General features: G+C 58.0%; 1 protein-coding gene across 1 annotated transcript; it reads right to left on the reverse strand.

The window, feature by feature from the left end:
• Window positions 1–816: 816 nt before the first annotated feature.
• GLTP (glycolipid transfer protein) lies at window positions 817–22,437 on the reverse strand. Its single transcript, XM_070399572.1, has 5 exons — window positions 22,184–22,437; window positions 6,920–6,978; window positions 5,766–5,899; window positions 3,641–3,791; window positions 817–1,888 (listed from the first exon to the last, which is right to left on the reverse strand). Exons 1-5 carry the CDS (start codon window positions 22,284–22,286, stop codon window positions 1,706–1,708), a joined length of 630 nt encoding a protein of 209 aa, XP_070255673.1. The 5' UTR covers window positions 22,287–22,437; the 3' UTR covers window positions 817–1,705.
• Window positions 22,438–23,014: the final 577 nt, after the last annotated feature.

Genomic DNA, 23,014 nt, shown 5'->3' on the forward strand with positions numbered 1-23,014 from the left:
GTGAGGTAGGGACGACCCCGGTGAGGTCGAAACGGCTCCGGTGTGATAGGGACAACCCCGGTCAGGTCGAAACGGCCCCCGTGAGGTAGGGACGACCCCGGTGAGGCTGAAACGGCCCCCGTGAGGTAGGGACGACCCCAGTCAGGTCGAAACAGCCCCGGTGTGGTAGGGACAACCCCGGTGAGGTCGAAACGGCCCCGGTGTGGTAGGGACAACCCCGGTCAGGTTGAAACGGCCCCCGTGAGGTAGGGACAGCCCCGGTGAGGTTGAAACGGCCCTGGTGAGGTTGAGACTACTCCAGTGAGGTTGGGACAAATAAAGGGGACCAGTATGGACTGATGAACAGGGGTAGATACAGAAGCAGAGCAACACTGAACAGAATGTTAAACTACAGTGGGAAGCCTGGGGAGGGTTGGGGGGGGGGATTAAGAGACCAACTGAAGGACTTATATGCATGCATATAAGATTAACCAATGGACACAAGACACGGGGCGGGAGGTAGGGGCCGGGGGAATGTCAAGGGGGGGTAAAAAGGAGACATATGTAATACTCTTTGTAATACTTTAAGAAATAAAAATTATTAAAATATTAAAAATAAAAATAAAAATAAAAAAATAAATAAAGTGCAAATAGCAATGGATCACAGGGTTGGGGACGCAACAGGGATTGGTGGGGACGGAGGCAAAGTGGAGACTACATCCGCCCCCGTATCCTGTCCAGCCAGGACAAACACTAGGAAACAGGTCCATGGTTGGTCCCCAGTTGTAACCTCTAACCCAGGAAGAAGGCGACTCAGGAACTCAAACAGCACATAGATGTGATTCCAAAATAGAGATTTATTTAAGAATTATTTAGTGTTTGCATAAAAATCACCAATTGTTCCTCATTGGGTTTTTAACACACATGAATTCTTTGGGGTCCCTCTATTCACCCCAACACTTTCAAGATACAGCTCTTGTTAGTGCCAGGAGGGAGTTAAGGCAGCGAGGTGTTCCTTGTTTCTCGGCATCGGGAGGGGCGTGGCCTCCCTTCTGGGAGAACACGCATGATGGGTAGTTTCTTAGGTGGGGTAGGCTGTCCCTGGAGGAAACGCTTATGCAGAAGAATGCCAACTCAGTCGTCTGTGGTCAGTTCCTCATACCTGATAGCTTTAAAATACAGTGCCCTTGGTCAAGGTCATCAAAGGCTTGCTGGTTGTTTTCAACTATAAAAAACTGTCTGGAAAAAGACAGTAGGAAGAGCGGGGTCTATGCTGACAGCGCTGTGAGGCTGGGCTGTGCAACCACAGGAGCACACAGCAGTCTGCTTTAAAAAAATCCTGTGTAATTTCAAATCAGACTCCTCATGCTCCTTACATCACTGCACCAGATCCTCATCTTTAAAATGAGGTGTATGACAGGGCTCCCCCAGGGCCACGCACCACGTGGGGGGACGGGGACAGAAAGCCCTAGGACTTGAATTAGCAACATTAACTGATTTTTATCACACTGAAATGAAGGCAGTCGGTCTGTGCTGCCATGGAACTAAAGGTGATTCAGAAGTAGGGTGGTTATTTATTGCTCCGTTAGGATAGACCCCAAAAATGACTTTTCAGAAACCAGGGCCGTCCCCTGCAACCCCAGCCGGACGCAGGCCACGGCGGCCTCCAGCTGCTTCACAGTGATTCTGGCTTGTCTGTGCCTGGGAGTGCCGGCCGGGGGCACGCCTACACCTTGTAGTTGAGATCGGCGTTCATCTTGGTGTACATCTCGTAGATGACGTCAATGGTGGCCGTGTAGTTGACCAGGAACAGGCGGACCTTCTCCAGGCACTCCTCCTCCGTCACGTTCTGGCCCTTGGAGAGCGCTTTCAGGAAGTCGGACTTGTAGGGCGCGGCATACAGCGCTGCCTGGAGGCGGGCGAGAGGAGAGGAGAGGTGCAGGGTTAGGGGGGTCCGTGGTGGGCAGGGTCTGCGCTGACTGTGGCAATGAAAGGGACAGGCAAAGGCAAAGGGATGTGTCTATTCCTGTCTACCCCCATGAGGGACAGCAGGACGGGCTCCAGCTCTGGGGGCAGACAGACCTGGGTTCAAATTCCAGCCTGTGCCGCTGACTAGCTGTGAGCCTTGAGCAAGTTACTCAGCCTCTCTGAGCCTCCAGTTCACTGTCTGTAAAATGGGGTGGCCATGGCACCCATCCGACTGGGTGGCTTCTGGGAGGACTAAGGAGGTTGTGCAAAGTGCTCAGCGCAGCGCCGGGCACACGGAGGCGCTCGCGGCGCCGGGACACGGGGCGCTCAGTGTGGTGAGCCGCTCCCTCTGGGTGAGGCTGCTCCGGAGGCGAGGCGAGCTGCTTCTCTGGAATACCCACTCCCTGAGCAGGGAGACGGCCGCTATCTGTGGCTCTTTTGTCCTGTAGGAGGCGACATTTGCCCAAATTTCAGGGCCCCCCTGACACTTGAAAAGATGTCAGAGAATCAGAAGTTTACGGAATTTCAGAGCCAGAAGGAAAAGTATGCCACCAGACAGAAAGGCTATGAGTTTGACGGGGTGAGGAAATTATAAATGGTAACAGTCATTATGAAAAGAAATCGTAATAGGTTTGATACACTGAGTGCAAACCATGGGCCAACCACCTGATACAGATGAACTCGCTTCATTTTCACAATGAACCTTGGAGGCAGGGCCCACTTTACCCCCATTTGAAAGATAAGGCTGCTGAGGGTCAGGTCATAGGATCTCAGCCCCCATCTTCCTCTGTGACCTTGAGCAAGACATTTAACCTCTCTGAGCATCCGTTTCTTCACCTGGGAGAGGGGTAAGGATGCCCCCACCGCATGGCGCATTGGTGCACAGCATGGGTGGCTGCCTGGCCAGCCTCACAGGGCCTGCTGCTGTTCCTGAGGTGGGGCTGCGAGGCCCACGGGAGGGGGAGGCTCCCACAGAGGGGCCCTGTCCCAGCCCGGGTGACCGGCTCCTCCTGCCCAGGGCCTGTGCCGCGTGGGGAGACCAGCCCTGAGACCCCTCTCGTGTGAGCGAGGCTGGGCAGCGGCGGGAGCTGCGAAGGAGGGGTGGCCACATGGGCGAGATGCCAGGCCATGAGGCAGGGCAGCCAGTGACAGCGTGTGGCACCCCAAGGGGCCCTCAGGGAACAAGGCTGGTGCTGAGGCCCGTTTCCAGGAACAATGGCCAATGTCACCCCAACACGAGCCACCAGGAGCCTGTGGGCCAGCTTCCTGTCAGTGGTGCCCACGGGCCCGGGGCCTCCTGCCCCTCCCTGCCCGGGGTGAGGAGCGGGGCTGACCCTGAGGGGTCGACAGGCCAGCCCACCACCACCCTGATGTCCTCAGTCACGGCCAGGGCTTCTCCCTGCCCCATCGGGCCACCTAGGATGAGGCACCTCAACAGAACACCACGGAGCATCCAGCATGACACCTGTGTGGCCACGGAGGGGGCGGTGAGGCAGAGCCGCTCACAGTGCCCGAGAGAGGCCCTCAGCGCACCGGCCCCCTCGGCAGGGGAGCCCTTCCCGAGGCCCAGGACGGACGGACGCAGGCTCTGAGGCCACAGGAGGCTCCGAGGCCACAGGAGGCGTGGCCGGGCGAGGCGTGGGCCCCTCAGCTGGGAGCCTCCTGGGCCGGGACGAGGCGGCCTCCGGCTCACCTGGAAGATCTTCTGCACGATCCAGCCGTGGTACTTCTTGAGCGCCATCTCGTAGGCCTTGGTGGCGTTGACGCGGATGAGGTTGGGGTGGTTCTCGTCCCGCTCCCCGTCGCAGATGCTCTGCAGGAAGACCTGGATGAAGCGGAGGCCCCTGCGCCCAGGAAGGAGAGACAGGCCCGTTAGGACGCCCTGCTCCTGCGCATGGCAGGCCCGACTACGCTGAACGAAGCACCTACTGTGAGCCAGAAACATGTGCACGCAAAAGCAGGAGGTTACTCATTCCCCACGTTTTATCTTTACACCTGGCTTCCATGTAGCGTGGCCACCGGCTCCACACGGCGTCTCCCAAGCACCATGTCAACCCCAGGCCTGGCTGTGGCCGCTGAACACGGTCCCTGCTGGGAGCTGGGGTCTGGGCCTGCCCTGTCCATTTCCTCACGGAGCTGCAGACACGCCAGCCTCTGCCACCTCTGCCACGCCTGCTCTGCCTGGGATCTCCTGGTCAGCCCTGGACACTGCTTGGCCACCCTCCTCCAGGGAGCCCTCCCTCACCTCTCTGTCCAGGCTCTGAGATCCTGCTATCAGGATCCACCCACCAAACTGTGACCCTGAGAGGGTCTGTCCTCATTTCATTGGCATCCTGCTCGCCCGGCACCGTGAGCAGCACACAGCAGGCGCTCACTATGTGCTCAACTTGCTGACATCCTCCCGCACCGCCCTCCGGCAGCCTGGCTCGCCCACACCCATGTGGACACACACAGTCGCACTGATCTCGACAGCATCATCTGCTTTGCTCCTGAGAAGCCCAGACCCTGTGATAGGATAGATGGGCCGAGGGCATTCCTCATTCCAGGGTTATGACACCAGAGGTGAGTAGCTTGGAGCAACTCCTAACACATGAGGTCAGGGTGTTAATTACAGGCCACCCACCCCGATGCCCACACAGCCACCCGCTCTAGGAAGCAGGCTCTTTGTGCTCCATTTTATCAAAGAAGCACATGTTTGGGGGAAGGAGGAGCTGGTTGGGGGGGTCTGGACAGAGAAAGGGAGCCGAACCCCTCCTGGCTCCTGGCTCCTGGCTCCAGGCCCCAGAGAGAAGCAACGCTGGGACATCTGTGGGGCCGGGAAGGGCCCCTGGCTTCATGGCGCTGCGGGCTCTGGTGTTTGCACAGCTGAAGGAGAATTCTGTGGCCGGTAGAGAGCAGCATAAGCTAAGCAAAAAAGCTGCCTGGCCTCTCTGAGCCTCGGTGGCCTCATCTGTAAAATGGGAACAACTACATATGGATTCAAGTATTTGCTCTGAGGACAAGATGTGTAGTGGCTGTCATGTCAATTCTGTGGTAAGATCATCTGGGTTCAAACCCCTCATCAGGGTACCCTGTCCCCCAGACCACGGGAGGAATTTGTGCAAATTAGATAGTTCCTTCTCCTTGAGATGCTGCATTCCTGCAAGAAGCTGTCATCACCCACAAATCTACCACCTGACCCACCCCAAGAGGACCTCTCTGTGCAGTCACAGCCTGACGACTATGCCGGCCGCTCGGTCCCAGGCCTGCCCTGCGGCCTTGGCCTCCAGCAGCCCCAGTGGCCTCCTCTGTGAGCTGGGATCACACCACTCCTAACCCACAGCACGTGAAATGCGGCCAGGACACAGAGCTCAACACGACGCCCGGCCGCATGGCTCAGTGGTTGAGCAGTAACCCAGGAACCAGGAGGTTCAATTCCCGGTCAGGGCACATGCCGGGGTTGCTGGCTCGATCCCCAGCAGGGGGCGTGCAGGAGGCAGTGATTGATGATTCTCCCATCATTGATCTTTCTACCTCTCCCTCTTCCTTCCTCTCTGAAATCAACAGAAATATATGTTTCAAGAAAGCTCAGCACAATGCCCGGCTGTGTGCGGCTTGCTCGCCTCTGACGGTTCCAGGAGGGAAGCGTCGCCACCAGGCAGCCCTCGGCCCTGGGAGCTTTTCCTCAGCCGCTAACCAGCATCGGCACACGTGAGGGGAACGCAGTGACCTCCTCCCCGGCCAGGGCAGGCCGCGCCGGGCAGGGTGGGGGGCTGTCCTGGGTGCGCAGAGCAGGCCCAGGACTCACAGCCACACAGCCTGCCGCCCCGGCTCCTCACCTTTTCAGCCACATCAGCGCCAGCGTGGCCCCCACTTTGGGCCACTCCGCTCCATACATCTCCTTCTCCGCCTCCAGGATGTTCTGCAGGGTCCGGAACTTGGCCGGGTCGGTGTTGTACACAGCTTTGATTTTCTGAAATGGAGCACACGGGGTTCCTCCTTGGAAAAGCTGTCCCCACAGACGAGCGGCTGGCACGCTGCGGGGAGGAGCACCCCACCCCACCGGGGCCTGGCTCTCCCCGCACCAGTGCCAAGAACGGCAATGGGGCTTGTGCGACAGGAACTCCCGGGACCGTCCCATTTCCTGAGCGCCCCCCCCCCCCCCCCCCCCCCCGCTCCCGGGAGCGCTTCCTTCTCTGATGCTCACAGCAAGCTTGATGTTGCGCTGTCATCACCCCAAATTGCAGATGAGGAAACTGAGGCTCAGAGAGGGGCAGTGAGGTGCCCAGTGACACAGCTGGTTCCTGTCTGCCTGGCATTGCAGCGGGTTCCTGCACAGGCTGGCTCCAGAGTCCACGTTCTCCAACCACTGTGGTCAGCACCTCAGACATCGAGTGTCTGAAGTTCCACTTGTGTGGACAAGTAGAAATATGCTCTTAGGGCTCAAAGATGTCCAGAGACAAGGCTCTGAGTGGAGCCGGCAGTTTGGGTCTCAATCCCACCTCTGCATGTCCTTGCTGTGTGACCTCAGGGGAGTCCTTCAACCTCTCTGAGCTTCCTCATCGGTAAAACGGGATGACAACAGAACCAGCCTCAACGGCTGCTGGGATGAAGAGATGAGAGAGTGCAGGGCAGCCAAGCCCTGGGCCAGGCCCTGAAAGGACCCTCACGGGCAGGGGAGAGGGGCTCATCACCCTGAACTCCCGGCCTGAGTTTAGTTATCTGGGGGAGTGGATAGAAGAAGCAGGTTCCGCCTCAGTGGTTTCCACCTGTGGTCCCATTCAGGCTGCGACTAGGAGGCATGACTGCACAAGAGCCTGAGTCCGATTCGGAGGAGCTGGGGGCCACGCCCGTCCTGCAGGTCTCCTCCCAGCCCTGGAGCTGGGGAGCTGGGGAGCTGGGGAGCTGGGGCAGGAAGAAGGCTCCGGTGACCGGGGCAGGTGTAGACTCCCCAGGGGGTACCAGGGCTGCAGCTGCCAGCCCAAGTACATACCGTGATGTTACCGCTTATGTCTGCCTTGATGGGCGTAAACACCGGGGACCCAAGGCAATCTGGGGAGAAAACGAGAAGAGAGATTTAGATTCCCAAGGGTCACGGAGGCCTGCGGACAGGAGGGGTGGCACCTGATGTGCTTAGGGAGAGGCAGAGCTGTTTGTAGGTGTTAAAAAGGCTCCCGGGCAGGTAAAGCTGGCCTGCTAGGCTCCAGGTGAGACCAGCTTCTTACTGCAGGACTTGTCAGTGCCTTTAAAATGCAACCCCTTCTGTTCACAGCACCCTCCGCACTAGAATAGCGCTCTCCCAGAGACCTTCTGCAATGAGGGACCCGCTCTGTATCTGCAAGGCAAGCCACACGTGGCCACTGAGCACTTGAAATGTTTACCTCTCGTTCCTTTGAATTTAAATAGCCACATGTGGCCCGTGGCTACCGCATTGGACAGCAGCCCATCATGGCCAACAAGCCGAATCACTGCTAATTAACCAGCTAATTAACAAGCCGGATCACTGCTAAGTAACCAGGAGGCAGACTGAGGAATCATGAGGTGGGAGAAGAGGGACCCGGTTTATTAAAGACCTTCTCATTCGCCAGCTTATAAGGAAGGCTCCGTGTTCCCGAGACTCTGCATAAGAGCCCAGGAGAACACGGCGTCAGTCACTTCACAGACCGTGAACATGGCCTTGACACGCCACGCTGCACGCTCTGGTCATGAGGGCTTGGGTGTGTATCCCTTCCCTCTGAGCCTCAACTTTCCCATCTAGCAAATGGAGCAACAGAACCGATCACAGGATGACTCAAAACAGTCCACTTCCAAGACATACATTTTGTTCACCTGTGGACTCAGAAGGTGCTCTGAATTGGAGGTATCTTCCATTTCTTGGCAGCTCATAAAACAACAGAGCATCTTAAAATAGCTGAGTTACTGAGATGCAGGCCTGGAAACTGGCCGTGCCTGGAACTCCAGGCTCCACATGAAATGTGAGCAGCCCGTGGCCTGCGCCTGCTCCTTCCCCTCCTTTGTGACCCACTTGGCAGGCTGGCACGGGGACCAGAGACACCCCCCTCCCGGGTCAGAGCTCCCTGCCAAGGGCTCGGCGCAGAGGAACCATCAGGGAAGGGCCGGCTCCCCGCTGGGCAGGCTCAGTGTGGACTTCACCCTCAGAGCCTGAACACACCTGCTCATTGCTGAGCCCAGAGCTCAGGGGACAAAGATGCCCGGGCAGGCCACCGTGGGTACCAAACCCACAGGAGGAGAACACCGGTGCCATGTCCCCTTGCCCCGGGCCAGGCAGGAGCCTTGGTGGGCACACCAACTGACTGCATGGGAGCAGAGGGCTGGGGGAGGGGCATCTGCAGGCCGAATTCCATCCAAGGTGACCAGCACACCTGGCCGGCCATCTGGAACATTCTAATCACAGCTATTAAACAGATGTGTATTGAAGGAACAGCATTGGACACTATAAGTGAAATACTCCATAGCAAATGGAAAGAAGGTGGGTGAGGGATCCAGACACACTAAGCTTGATCCCTGGCCCGACCACTCCCCAGGGAGCAAGTCTCCCCGCCTGCTCACGTGGCCACCGCCTCCTCACGTGGCCAATGGGGCAGTAATCGTACTTATTCCACAGGCTTGTTGCTGGGATTAAAAATCGTGCGTTGAATTGCTTAGCAGAGTGCCCAGAGCGTGCACTCGCAATGAATGGACTTTGATCATTTTTGTGACTTTGATTGTAACTGGGGTCAGGCCCCAGGTCCAGCAAATGCCACAGGCGTCACCCAGCTGTGCGTGGAAGCTCCCAGGTCCCACCTCACACTCGGCCTCGCCCCTGACACCTCTACTCTCCTCCTTCCTGAGGCCCCGTCAGGACCGGGCTCTGGGCCAGAACCCCCAGGCTGAGCTGTGAGCCCACTCCCCTCGGCGACGGGCCGTCTCTCGGGCCTGTGGGAGCAAATTTCCCTCCACGAGCCACTCTGGAACTGCCCGGATGGCATGAGGAGCTGCCGGGATGGCTTGAGGAGCTGCCCGGATGGCACGAGGAGCTGCCCGGGTGGCACGAGGATCTGCCCGGATGCTATGAGGAGCTGCCCGGATGGCATGAGGAGCTGCCCGGGTGGCACAAGGATCTGCCCGGATGCTATGAGGAGCTGCCCGGATGGCACGGGGAGCTGCCTGGATGGCACGGGGAGCTGCCCGGATGGTATGAGGAGCTGCCCGGATGGCATGAGGAGCTGCCTGGATGGCACGGGGAGCTGCCCGGATGGCACGAGGAGCTGCCCAGATGGTATGAGGAGCTGCCCGGATGGCACGGGGAGCTGCCCGGATGCTATGAGGAGCTGCCTGGATGCTATGAGGAGCTGCCCTGGATGGCACGAGGAGCTGCCGGGATGGCACGGGGAGCTGCCCGGATGGCACGGGGAGCTGCCCGGATGGCACGAGGAGCTGCCGGGATGGCACGAGGAGCTGCCCGGGTGCTGGGCTGCAGGGGGCTGAGCATCTAATCTGGGCACTCTGGCCCCAAGACGGGCCTGCCAAGCACTGCCATGAGGTGACTGACTACTCCTGCCCTTGGCTCTCATCCTGCAGAGGCAGCCGGGGAGGCCGTGCGACCCGCTGGCCGGGAATGTGCTCTCTGACACTTACTGCTGGCTCCCACAGGACAACGCATCCCAGGCTTCACGAATAAACCCAGGAAGCCCGGCCGGAGGGGGACCGTCGACCTCTGAACCAGAAGGTCATAGGAACGGTTCGATTCCCAGTCAGGGCTCATGCCCGGGTGGCAGGCTCAGTCCCCGGTAGGGGGCGCGCAGGAGGCAGCCGGTCGATGACTCTCTCATCCTCGATGTTTCCATCCCTTCCTCTCTGGGATCAATAAAAACGTAAACAATAATGCAGGGAGCCAAGATCTCCTCCACCAGCGATGAGGCCCCTCTTGACGGTGCAGCCCGGGGCCACTTCCAACCTCCGGGGGCCAGGCCGGGTGTGACGCCTACGCGGGGACCCAGCCCTTCCAGAGGGGCGGCTGCTCTGAGCTCCAGCAATGGCTTCCCATCCTCCCCTTCGAAATGCACAGTGTCCTCAGACAGCAGGTGGCCGGCCGGCCGGCTGAGGCGTGAGGCACAGTAAGACAGTGATGGTAGAATCCAGGCAGTAGGTATATGAATCTTCACTGTAAAATTTGTTCACTTTTGTTGTATGTTAAAAATGTTTACATGAAACGTCGGAAAAAGCATCAGGATGTCTTCCTGCTCATGAAAGTCATACTTCTTCCTTCTGCTTTTTCTCCGAGTCCACTTGGGTGTCACAGCGATGCAGCTACACGCGTAACTGCTTTCCGTCCACGTGTCCCATGGGCCTGCGCGGTGAGAGGGCGGGGACCGGGCCGCCTCCGTGCCCGCTCATCCCAAGTGGTGGCACCGAGCTGGACCTGGCAGGTGCCTGGACGGCCTCTGCGGCACGAATGGGCAAACAGATTGTGGAAAATGGGAACCTAGGGGCGTAGTTCCTGCCGGGTGGTTTCTCTATCCAGTTTCTCACAGTTCAGACTGACCCGATGCTCCGGCTCCCAACACCCATGCAATCCAGGCGGCCGAGGCATCGGGGAGGCAGGGCTTGGCCTCAGTCTCCCTGTCTGTGATGAGAACACCAGTGGGGCTCCCGAGGGCGGCTGCGAGGGGGAGGGGGCGCCGCCTGTGCACCGTGAGTGCTCGGGCCGGACCGAGACTGGTACTGCTACCTGCTGATTTTCTTCCTTTCTTTCTTTCACTATATTTTTACTGATTTCAGAGAGGAAGGGAGAGGGAGAGAGAGATAGAAACATCAATGATGAGGGGGAATCATTGATCAGCTGCCTCCTGCACGCCCCCTACTGGGGACCGAGCCTGCAAGCCGGGCATGTGCCCTTGACCGGAATTGAACCCGGGACCCTTCAGTCCGCAGGCTGACGCTCTAGCCACTGAGCCAAGCCGTCTGGGGCAAGACGTTCTGTTTTTTGTTTTCCTGACAGTGAGCTATGTAGGTAGGTCCGGGACGCACCGTGGTCAGCGGGAGCTGCCGGCCAGCAGTGTTATTATGCCGTGGCCACCACACAGGGACAGAGCTTCTACTCAAGCGTGCGGTGGGAATTTGGGGACTAAAGTGTATTTCTGGAGCTGGGAGGGGAGCAGGACAGGGGGCAGGGGGGAAGGACCCCGGAATTCACCTCCATGAGGGACCAGAGGAAGTGGCCGACAGGGAGGCACCTCTGTACATAAATGTGCACAGGACGCCGGTTTGGGAGCATCTGCACATGCGCCACGTGAGGGGGAAGCAGCTCGGTGCCCCACAGTCGGCCGGTCCCGGGTTCGAATCTCAGCTCTGATGTGACGTGGACAGTGACCTAACTGCGCTGGGCTCAGTCCTTCTTGCCACAGCCCAGAGGTGCTCACGCCTGTCTCAACACGACCCGCCGAAGGTTCTGGTCTTGCGCTTGTCTTTGGCGCCGTCCAAGGCTGCCGAGCCCGGAAAAGCCAAGTGACCTGCCCGGGTCACACCTCGGAGCCCAGGCTGGTCCCACTGCTCCCTCCCTCTTTCCAGAGTGCTTCCATCTGTGAGTTCCACAAAGGGGGGGGGGGGGGGGGGCCTGCCGGGAAAACCGGAAGATGATGTTCATCCCCACGCACACGCGGCCTTCCTCACAGTGTGACCTCCAGCCGGCCCTGCTGTGGGCGGAGGGGACAGAGCGTGACACAGAGCCGGCAGCTTCCAGACTTCCCAGCCTCCCTTCCCACAGAACGCAACCCGGCCCAACGTTCCCTTTCTTGTTTTACCAGTTTTACCGTGTCCCCAGACTTGTTTTTTTATTGTCAGCAAAACAGGCTCATTAAAACACCACCCAGAACCAGCCAGGAGGGAGGGAGGGGGCTTGGGCTCAGATGATTTTCTAGATCGTCCTCTTACCCCCCCCCACCCTGCCCCAAGAAGGAAGATGTGTCAAAAACAAAGTAAAAACAGAAAACAAAAGGAAAATCAGATACGATGCTAGCATCTTCACAGAACTAACTCTCAGAGGCAGATGCTGCACACGCAAGCCCTGGTTCTCTGGAGCATGTTTGTTTAGCACAGAAGGTTTTCTAAGGCCGCTACTCCACCCAGAAGGCATAAGAAAAAGATCAAGAAATCTGATTAGAAAACCCAGAAACTGTCTACATGGAGAAGTCCCATCACCAATCAAAGCCAACAGCACACTGACAGGGCAGGGGCTGGTCTGTGGAACAAACCTCACAGACGGCCATGCACTGCCCCTCACGTTGTAAAGAGCTCTAACATCAATAAGGAAAAAACAGGACTAGAGAACAAATGGGCCATCCACAGAACAAATGAAAACACACTCTCAATACTAAAAATAAAATTAAAACAAATATTCTCCATCTACCAAATCTTACGGTACATCGGCCTTCTCTAGTACAACTCATCGGAATGGCCAAAACACCTCTGCTCTGGTACAGGCCATCGGTGGGTCTCCAAACAGGGCCGCCAGCGAAACCGATCCATAAGGTGTGACCCGGGGGTGTCACTGGCCCTCCACCCACACGACACGGCTCTACACGGCATGTCTTCAGGTTTCGAGTAGAGCTTTGAACCATTTTCTAAAGATATTTTTATTGATTTCGGAGAGGACAGGAGAGAGAGAAACATCAGTGATGAGAGAGAATCATTGATCGGCTGCCTGCCTCCTGTATGCTCCGCCCTGGGGACCCAGCCCACAACCCGGCCAGGTGCCCTGACTGGGAATCGAACTGTGACTCCTGGTCCATAGGTCAAGGCTCAACCACTGAGCCACGCTGGCCAGCGAGCATTTTGCGACGCCCTCTGTGACAGCTCCGGCCGGACAGGGGACACCGGCGCTTCCTGCTCGGGTCTCTGCGGCAGCTCAGCTGGCGAGAGGGCCCAGGGAGCGGAACTCCCATGAGCGGGCGCCGCCGCATGCCACACAGAATCACTCATTTCCTCTTTTTCTGGCTTCGACGTTGCTGGAAAGCACCGGCCATCACGCTGAGCTCGACCACACACACGTGGAAACCGCATCTGCTCGGCCCCTCAGCGCCTGCCCCTCAGACAACCCTCTCTTACAACGGGTGATGTTCCTGACACTGGGCACCGACCTAGGTTCCTACCTACCTCCCACTTCCTCTCAGGAACAGCTTTCCTTCTGAGGCACAGAGCAGCCTGTGTGTACGACACACAGCTTCACGCTCAGCCGCTGGGACTCAGGACGGGACACCTAAGCCGCCGTCAACGCCGCGTTTCACGAGGGACCAGGAAGCCCCTGTGGCGCTGCTAGGAGTCGGGCTGGGGGAGGTTCCACTTCACATTCAATGTTTATTTTTCAATAGCTGGCTCGTAAGGTTCCACTGTTAGACACAGGGCGGGGTGGGGCAGGTTATCTCTACAGTCCTGGGTTACAGGGATCATAATGGGAGGCATCAGATTACCGCTGGTGGAGATGAATCATTTATTACCTGCGGGTGTGGGTGCCGCGTGTGCGTGTGCGTGCGGGCATGTGCGCACCTCATGGCTCCGTTTGCAATAGGCCTGTTTTGAAGGACAAGAGCCCTGAGAATGCCACCTTCCTAGAACGAATGCCTCCTCTAAATCCCACTATCTAAAGAGGAAAGAATGTTCACAAGTCATTCTAAAATGCTGTTTTTAAAAATCGCCACCAGCCCTGGCCGATTTGGCTCAGTGGATAGAGCAACAGTTTGAGGACTGAAGGGTCCCGGGTTCAATTCTAATCAAGGGCACATCGGGTTGCGGCCCGATCCCCAGTGGGAGGCGTGCAGTAGGCGGTCGATCCATGATTCTCTCTCATCACTGATGTGTTTATCTCTAGCTCTCTCTCCCTGTCTCTTCCTCTCTGAAATCAATAAAGATATATTTTTTAAAAATCGCCTCCATGACACGCCAACTCTCTTTGTCCACAATCACCCCTTTTGGCAAAAACCAGCCTTGGGTTGGGGACGCAGTGGGAAATGGCTTCTCTGCTGGCTGTGGCCTGGGAGGAAGTAACCTGTAAAAGGAGGTTCAAAATGGACCACCATTGTGAGGCTTACAGGAGAGTCCACGAATTAAGGGCTAAGCAGTTTCTGGCCCCTAAGACGTTCAATTGAAAAGAAGGTATTCGTGATGCTTGTTGTGGTTATTATTATAAGCTATATCATCATTTTCATCTTTCTCAACAGGCAAAGCTTTTCTTTAGAGAGGAAATCTGGAAAAGTATGATTCCAGGGATTAAGAAAGAGAGCGGAGGGCGGGAGGAGAGGCCGAGCGAGAAAGCGGTGTTGACTGCTGGCTCGTGTGAGTGAAATGGGCAGGAATCCTCCCGTCATAAACCTGTGGCTTCAGATGCATCCAGACCGTCAGGAAGCGCTCTCACGGGAGCGGCACGGGAAGCGGGGACAGCGGGGCAGGAAGGAGTCCTTTCTCAACACGGGAGCCGCCCGGCTGCCTGACCGCAGAGGAGTGCAGGGCTTATAGGGCCCTGGGGAGGACGGATCCGCTGTAACCACTTTTAAAAGCTCGGATACAGTTAACACTGTAACAACTAAGAGGACATTAAAAAGGCCCTGATACAAGTAACACTGGAAGAATGTAGCAAAAGGAGTTAACTCCCACCCAGGCCCGTTTTAAACTGAAATAACGAAACCCAAGGCCAAGCCCACTTCCATTCTAACCGCTCACTGAGCCGTGTCCGCACACAGCTCAGAGGGCCTGTCTGTCCGGGAAGACTCCCAGCACCTGGGCATGTGCGGCTCCCTGGCAGCAGGGCAGCGGCTTCAAAGCCCGGGGGCCGCTTTCCAGCTGTGTGACCGGGTCAGACCCCTCACCACTCTGAGCCGCCGTTTCTCGGCCTACAGAACGGTGCCAAGTCCTTCTAATTCATGAGGTCACTACAAGGACCGGAAATGCGGTATCGGCTGGTTCGACCTTTGACGCATGGAGCCACTCACAACAGGGACTGCACGAACTATGACCGAGTCACGCATCATACCCTTCAAAGCCCCTCGGCCGGCATCTCTCCATTCCCTTTCCGCTCGACACGGGCTGGGCACCTCTGCTCTGCCAGGCCCACTGCCGCGCCCTGAGCACCCGGCCTCTGCCTCTAAGGGGTTCACAGGGCACCGTTCCTCCAGCAGCGCTGGGCAGTGGGCCCCACACAGGTGAGGACCAGAGGCAGGGCCTGGATGAGCTAGCAAACGGGTTTCCCTCCTGCTTCTCCATCTTTTCCCTCCAGAAGTAGCGGACAGACCTCAGCCCCTGACCTCAGCCCCTGACCTCAGGACAGGCTTCTTCGGCAGAGGATCAAGGGGATCTAATCACCATCACCGGGGACGGTCTGGGCTCCTGTGCTGCCTTTGGCTGGGACAGATGAGGGCGCTGAGCGGGCAGCTGGTCACTGAGACCCAGAGGCAACTACTTTCCCAAGGGCTGTGTGGCAAGAGGACCGTTTCTAAAGCCCCGAGGTCCTGTCCTACCTGCGCAAAAACGGAGCGATTCTGGGCACCGAGCACCGAGATCATTTCGGGAGGTCACCTCCGTCACCCCAGGAGGGTCAGAGCGGAGAAGGGCAGACTGGTGCGCGGACACATAGCTTTGGCACCACGGGACCAGGACTTCAGTTTGGCTCAGCTTCATGCCAACACCCATGTTTTTCCCGTTCATCTCAGGTGTTCGAGCACAGACTGCAGCGGACAACAGACCCAGGTTCAAAGTGACTTCTTGCACTATGGGCTGCTACACAGACGGACAGGCTAACACAGCGGGGCCAGTAGCAGCCTCTCATCTGCTGTTACTTAGGTCATGAGCGTGAAGCACCCACGTGGCATCAGGCACACAGGAGGTGCTCCCAAAGGCTAACGAACCCTCACTCACTCCTTGCAAATGCACCTCCAACTGATGACAGGAGTCTGCGGAGCTGCCACATCGCGGAAGCGTGCGCTCGGCCTCTCCGCCCCACAGACCCTGCTTCTTCCTCCCGGAGCCTCAGCCCAGGAGCCTCCCGTCCCCATGACTCCAGCTCTCGACAAGCACCACCCACATGACGCTGACCTGCTACAGGGAGAGCGCTAATGCCGCTTCTTGTTTCTCCTTCTTAGGATGTTCTACACAAAAGCAAAAGTAAACAGGTATGTGTACACATTTAAAAACAAAACATGGCACAGATGTCGCTGCAAGCTGCTTGTTGAAGTGGGGAAGCAGCTTCTCAGGAGCTGGGGAATTTCTTCCTTTTTTTTTTTTTTTTTGTTAATCCTCACCCAAAGATATTTTTCCATTGATTATTTTTAGAGAGAGTAGAAGGGAGGAGGAGAGACAGAGAGAGAGAAACATCGATGTGAGAGAGACACATCCATTGGTTGCCTCCCGCACGCACCCTGACCAGGACTGGGATGGAGCCTGCAACCGAGGTATGTACCCTTGACTGGAATCGAACCTAGGACCCTTCAGGCCATGGGGCGACACTCTATCCATTGCGCCACAGCGGCCAGGGCAGGCCAGGGGAACGTCTTACGCACAGACCAAGGGTGCGGCCGGGCTGGTTTCCCCGTGGTTAACGCAACGTACCAATTAAAGGGAAGACTGAGCTGTCTGGGCCTACGCTCTGACGACTTCCACACCCAGTTACTCCAATCTGAATTCCAATAAGCAGGACGGGGCCGGCTCGGCAGGCCAATTATGAAGCACACGCCTCAGAGGAAACCTGCAGGTCCGGTCTGTGCGCCCAGCACGTTGGACACGTCGCCGTGATGCCAACACAGGTGTCGGTCGCCAATCAGGCGGGCTCCACAGGGGTCTCCTCCTCTGCCAGGCCGGAAGTCAGGGCAGCAGGCAGGCACAGGGCACACGCACTCCGGAGGAGTCCAGATGCCTGAGGTCTAGTCTGGCTCTATGGTCACTCGCGGGCTGTGACCCTGGGCAAGTCCCCTAACCTCTCTGGCCTCTGTTTCTTGGCTGTAAAACAAGATGAGTGTGCGCTTCTGGGCTGCCATTGGTCCCCCAAAATAGAGCAAGCACTGAACCAAAGTGATGGAAAAACCATTCGTTTAGGGATTATTCTAGGACTAATTGAGTGCCAGGCACCTGTACTGACCAATTCGACGGGCATCCCTTCAATTAAGCTAAGAGGCCTAAATGAAGAAAAACGCTCCTGGAATTCCAATCTCAAGAACTGAGAGGTAAAACACATCACCTTCCGCTCCTGCATCTTCAGTTTCTCCCTAAACCGTGGCAGCAAACAGGTGGCATCTCATGCACCAACTCCAGATGGCCCGGCCCTGGCCGGTGGCTCAGTGGTTTGTGCCGGGCTGCACACTGAAGGGTCTTGGGTTCAATCCTTGGCCCCAGCTGTGGTGCGTGCGGGAGGCAACCAATCGATGTGTCTCTCTCACATCAATGTTTCTCTCTCGCTCCCTCTGTCCCCTTCTCCCCTCCCTTTCACTCTCTCTAAAAATGAATGGAAAAAAATATCCTCAGGTGAAGATTAACAATGACAACAAAAAACTCTAATTGACCCAAAGTGTGTTAAGACACCAAGCCCAGCCCGGCATGGCTCAGTGGTTGAGCACTGACCTATGAACCAGGAGGTCACGATTTGATTCTTGGTCAGGGCACATGCCCGGGTTACGGGCTCAATCCTCAGTGTGGGGGGCGTGCAGGGGGAAGCTGATCGATGATTCTCTCTCATCATTGATCTTTCTCCCTCTCCCTCTCCCTTCCTCTCTGAAATCAATAAAAATATATTTTTAAAAAGAAATCTGGACTTGAAGGGGGAAACTGTATCGTGATTGATTAATCATGTCTGCCATAGGGATAGGACATGGATGATGTGTTATAATTTGGTCATGTGTTGTAATGTAGAAAGGGAAAAGCAAAACACTTTTAGGAAGAACCCAGAAAAAATGGCAACGGAGCCAAAGGCATTCACTTGGGAAACCAGGCACTGAAATAGCTCCAAGTCTCTGAATGTGACAGGCTCCATGGGAGTCTGGGATTCGGGAAAGACTTCCTGGATGAGGGGCCCCTTAGCTGATTCCTGAAGGATAAGGGGAACCCAGCCCGGCAAAACGCAGGTGGTGGGCTGGAGAGGTGGTGGGCCGGGCAGACTGACGTGGGCCAGGCTCCAAAGGCAAGGGATGGCCTCGCACCATTTGTGGGAAATGGCTGCAACACGGGTTTTAAGTTGGGGTAATAGGGAGCCATTGAGGCTTCTAGGCAGGGGGTGACAAGACTACATGGCATCTAAGTCTCTCACTTCTTCTCTCCCCTTCCTCCGCCCTCCAATGGGCAATGCTCTAGAACAGCTGGAAAACTGACCTAAAAGATGAGCGAGCAGGCCTCACAGAAGTCAGTTGCAAACCGATCGTCAGAGATGAGCTCCAATTACGGGGTCAAGGTGGAGGAAGAAGATGAACAAATGGCTGGAGCGATTCAGCCTGGAGATAGGGAGGAAGGGCTGGCCCAAGAGGCTCTAAGTCACCTCTGACCCAAGAAATCAGCATTCCCCCAGCCCAACCGACCCTATCAAACTGCACCCACGAAGCTTGAAAAATACGGCTGCTCTAGTGATTTCACTTCTAAAGATTAGAAATAACAAGAGAAGTATGCAAAGAAATAAATACGAGGGTGTTCACTGTAGCGCTGTTTAACAGAGCAAACACATGAGAAGCAACGTGAACGTCCAACAGCAGGGAAATGGCTGAATGAACTGTGGCCACATTCAAACAATGGAACGCTCAGCAGCTATGAAAAAGATGACTGACATGGGAAGATGGTCATGCTGTGTTGTTAGGTGGAGAAAGCAGCTGGTACCTGCTCCCTCGGAGATCGATAGAAAACGCGTCTGGGGGGAAAAAACAACACTCTGAAACGTCAGCAGAGATTTTCTCCTTAAAAAGCCCTACCTCACAGGCTGCGAGAGGATTAAGTGAACCTCTCCACCGGGAATGCTTAGCTCACAGGAAATGCTCAATAAACGACAGAATTCTACTGAACACTTCTTCCTGCTCAACTTTCCTTCGAGAAACAGATCTTCCTAGCAGAATTAACTACTTTTTAAAAACACAGCTTCCAGCCCAAAGCAATGGCTCTCACCCAGGGGTGATTCTGTCTCGGTACACATATTTTTGGTTGTCACACTTGGGTAGAGGTACCACTGGCATCCAGTAGCCGGAGGTCAGGGATGCTGCTAAACACCTTACAACGCGCAGGAGCCCCCGTCACAAAGCATGGTCCGGCCCCAATGCCAGCGGTGCCACAGCACAGACGCCCTGCCGGGAGGGAGCTGCCACGGTGCCACAGCACAGACGCCCTGCCGGGAGGGAGCTGCCACGGTGCCACAGCACAGACGCCCTGCCGGGAGGGAGCTGCCACGGTGCCACAGCACAGACGCCCTGCCGGGAGGGAGCTGCCACGGTGCCACAGCACAGACACCCTGCCGAGGAGGGAGCTGCCATGGTGCCACAGCACAGACGCCCTGCCGGGAGGGAGCTGCCACAGTGCCACAGCACAGACGCCTTGCCGGGGAGGGAGCTGCCACGGTGCCACAGCACAGACGCCCTGCCGGGAGGGAGCTGCCACGGTGCCACAGCACAGACGCCCTGCCGGGAGGGAGCTGCCACGGTGCCACAGCACAGACACCCTGCCGAGGAGGGAGCTGCCATGGTGCCACAGCACAGACGCCCTGCCGGGAGGGAGCTGCCACAGTGCCACAGCACAGACGCCCTGCCGGGAGGGAGCTGCCACGGTGCCACAGCACAGACGCCCTGCCGGGAGGGAGCTGCCACGGTGCCACAGCACAGACACCCTGCCGGGAGGGAGCTGCCACCGCAGTGCCTTCCGGACTTCGTGGTCCATGACCCCAGACGGCCGCCATTCCAGAGACACACTCGCCACCCAGATCACCCAGGTGACCAGACACTCCCGAGATCTAGACAAAGCCCGGGTTAGACCTGACCCGGATCTCACTCGACCCCTGAGCCCTAGAGGAAAGCCATCGGTGGGAGCATGCGCTTAAAACAAACCTTCAGGGGAAATTCTCCCCCCAGCAGAGCATAATGGCTCACAATGATTATCACTTTTTTTAGATGCTAAGCATTATCCTCCGCAGGCCAACCCGGAGACTTCTGTATAAATGGTGCTTCTGTCCACAGATGTGACGGGCACCCCACGTGACTCGCAGCAAAGACAAGGGTCCTTTGAGATCGGGGAAAGGGAGGCGGGACGCTCTCCAGGCCTGGCACCATCCATCCCCTTTTCTCTAAAACCAGCTGGATAATCGCATCAAATGAAGGGACCCCAAGTGCAGAACTGGTGGGCAACCTTGCAGAGGTGAGGGAGGAAAGGGCACAGGGCCGGCCTCAGGCTCCCCACCTTGGCACTGCTAACATCTGGGGCTGGATCAATTCTGTGCCCTGAGCGGGTGGGGGAGGGCCTGTCCTGTGCACTGTAGGGTGTTTCGCACCATCCCGCCTCTACCCACTAGATGCCAATAGCAACTCGCCGCAGCCTTCCCCTGCCCTCATCTGGGAACCAGGAGCTTAAATAGATGCTGAATCCTTGTCGGGGGCAGGCTGCTGTCCTGCAAATGTCCACAGAACCAAATGGGGGGACCGTCACAAGAACGAACAACTCCTTCACCTGAGGCCGGTCACCTCCCAAACCGCGGCCTGGAGAGTCATTGCCACGGCAACCCTGCGGCACTGACAAGAGAGTGTTTTGTACATTTAGCAAGTACCAACTGAGCACCTACTATGTGCCAGGCACTTCTGATCCTGGGGATGCAGCAATGGGCAAAAACGACCAAGATCTTGCTCTCAGGTTGCTTACACAGGTCCGAGAACCATCCAAACAGGCCACTGCACTGGTTCAAACACTGATTAATCATCTACTTTCTATATGAAGGAACCAAAACTGGATCCAGGAACTTAAATAATAACACCCCCGCCTGCCCAGCTAAGATCTACTTGGCACTAGGGCCACACGATATACATAGACCGCTTCCTTTACTCCTTGCCGCTACCCCTGGAGGTCAGCAACCCCATTTCACAGATGGGGACACTGAGGCCCAAGAGGTGAAGGACACAACTCCAGGTAACCACAACCGCCCCAGAGCTCACGCCACTGTAGGAACTACTGCCCCCAATAAGCCCTGTCACCCACTGGGGATAGAGTCACTGCCCCGGCGGCCAAATCTCTTCAGCCTCAGTGTTAAGGTTCTGCCCGTCTGTAGGGTTCAGCTGGACTCTGCCCTGGCCACTGGTGACCTCCTACCAGGCCACCAAGTGAACTTGCAGGTCAGGGCACAGGGCAAGTCCGTATGGAAGAGGAGAAAGCAGAGGCTCGGGTTACAGCCTTCCCCCAGACCTGGCCTCGAAGGGCAGGGGTACATGGCACTGTCTTCCATTTCCCGTTTTCCATCTAGGGCTGGGCTGGGCTGGGGGAGGGGAGGAAGGACGTCTGACATGGGCTTAGGGACCTTCCTGGGTATGACAGATGGGGGAGGGGTCTCCTTACAGCCCATGCCCAGCACCCTGTGTCTGACATCACCCCAAAGGCAGCCCCCACCCCCAGTCCCGACCTCTGCTCTAAATGGAGAAGAAACTTCTGGTGGTTCCCCTAGAAAGGGGGCCTCCAGTTTCGTGACTCATTTTGGTCTGGAAGGGGGGCATCAGGGGAAGAAGGTTCCCGAAAGGGTTCTCTGTGGGAGAGGCTGGGAGAATATAAGGAAAAGGGAGGGTTCCCCAAAGGGAGGGAGTTGACAGCCATTCTAACAGGGGGGGAATGATGGGTTCGGGGTAGAGGAACTTGGGGGAGAAGCGGCGGGAGGCTTCCCCGAGATGGAGGACTGCAGAATCGGGGACTTGGACGAGAAAGGGATGTCTGGGGAAATGAACAGTTGGGGAGCCCAGGGGAGCGGAGCATGGGGGTCCCCTGGTGGATACGGTGGAGTGTGAGGTGTCTGGGGAGACTGGAGTGTCGAGGGGAGACGGAGGGTGGAGGACTCCTGGGGAGAGGGGGAGGATGGCGAGCGGCCGGGACAGGGAGCGTGTGGGGTGAGTGGAGAGAGGGTCTGGGCGCCGGGAAACGGGGTGGGCAGGGTGGAGTGGGGATCCTCGGAGGACTCGGCGCCAGGCAGCGCCCGCGCGGGGCTGCGCGCCTCCCCGCCCCACCTCCCAGCTCGGGCTCGGGGTCGGGCTCGGGCTCGGGGTCCGGGTCGCGCCAGGCTCACCGAAGAAGGGCGGCAGGTGGGACACCGCCTCCAGGAAGGGCCCGGTCTCGATCTGCTTGTCCGCGGGCAGCGGCTTCAGCAGGTGCTCGGCCAGCAGCGCCATTTCGGGGTCGAGGCCGGCGGTGATGCCCCAGCCGGCGCCGCGGGCGTCCACGCCGCCCCCCCGGCCGCCGCCGTCCGCGCCGGGGCCGTCACTGCCGCCGGCGCCAGGGCCGTCACTGCCGCCCGCCGCCGACTCCGGGGACGCCAGCGTCGCCACTTCCGCCCGCCGCGCCCGCCCGCGGAGCCGAGCGCTGAGCGCCGCCCGCCGGCCGAGGGCTAAGGTGCCCGCCGCGCCGCCCCGCCCCGCCCGCCCGCGCCCAATCCGCGCCGGCCGCCCTGCCCGCCTGCCCAATAGGCGCCCGTCTCTGCGGATCTCCGCGCCCCCATTGGTCGGGGGGCGGGACCGCTCAGCCCCCGCAAGGAAGCGCGCGAACCGGTGGGTCCCGGTGCGCCCAGGTGCGCCCAGGTGCGCGCAGCCGGGTGTGTCTCCCCCCGCCCCCGGGGGGCTGGTCCCCGCCTGCGGGGGGCGCGGCGCTGCCCAGGGTGACTCTCCGCCCACAGCAGCCCGGCGACCGCCGACCCGGCCGCACCCGCAGGACGCCGGTGCCCCACGCCCGCCCTGCAGCCCGGGGCCCTGCGGGACTCGTCGGGCCGCAGCTCCTTTCAGCTACAACCAGCGGGGACCTGCTGCTTCTCCGTCTGGGCTCACCCCGGCCTGTGCCGCAGCACAGCCGCGCCCGGCAGGGCTCCTGGTCCTGACCTCGTGGGTCCAGCCTGACCTCAGCCGCC

The sequence above is a fragment of the Myotis yumanensis genome, unplaced genomic scaffold (assembly GCF_028538775.1).
Source record: "Myotis yumanensis isolate MYYU_CA2020_CCGP unplaced genomic scaffold, mMyoYum1.0.hap1 SCAF_19, whole genome shotgun sequence".
Taxonomy (NCBI): Eukaryota; Metazoa; Chordata; class Mammalia; order Chiroptera; family Vespertilionidae; genus Myotis; species Myotis yumanensis.

Bases quoted from the DNA above. Each gene is read 5' to 3' on its own strand.
- GLTP (XM_070399572.1), bottom strand. From the start codon at position 22,286: ATGGCGCTGCTGGCCGAGCACCTGCTGAAGCCGCTGCCCGCGGACAAG. The intron at 3,792-5,765 runs GTGAGGAGCCGG...TCCTGGGCGCAG, and splicing joins GCGCTGATGTGGCTGAAAAG to GGGCCTCCGCTTCATCCAGG. The intron at 1,889-3,640 runs GTGAGCCGGAGG...GCCCGCCTCCAG, and splicing joins TCGTGCAGAAGATCTTCCAG to GCAGCGCTGTATGCCGCGCC.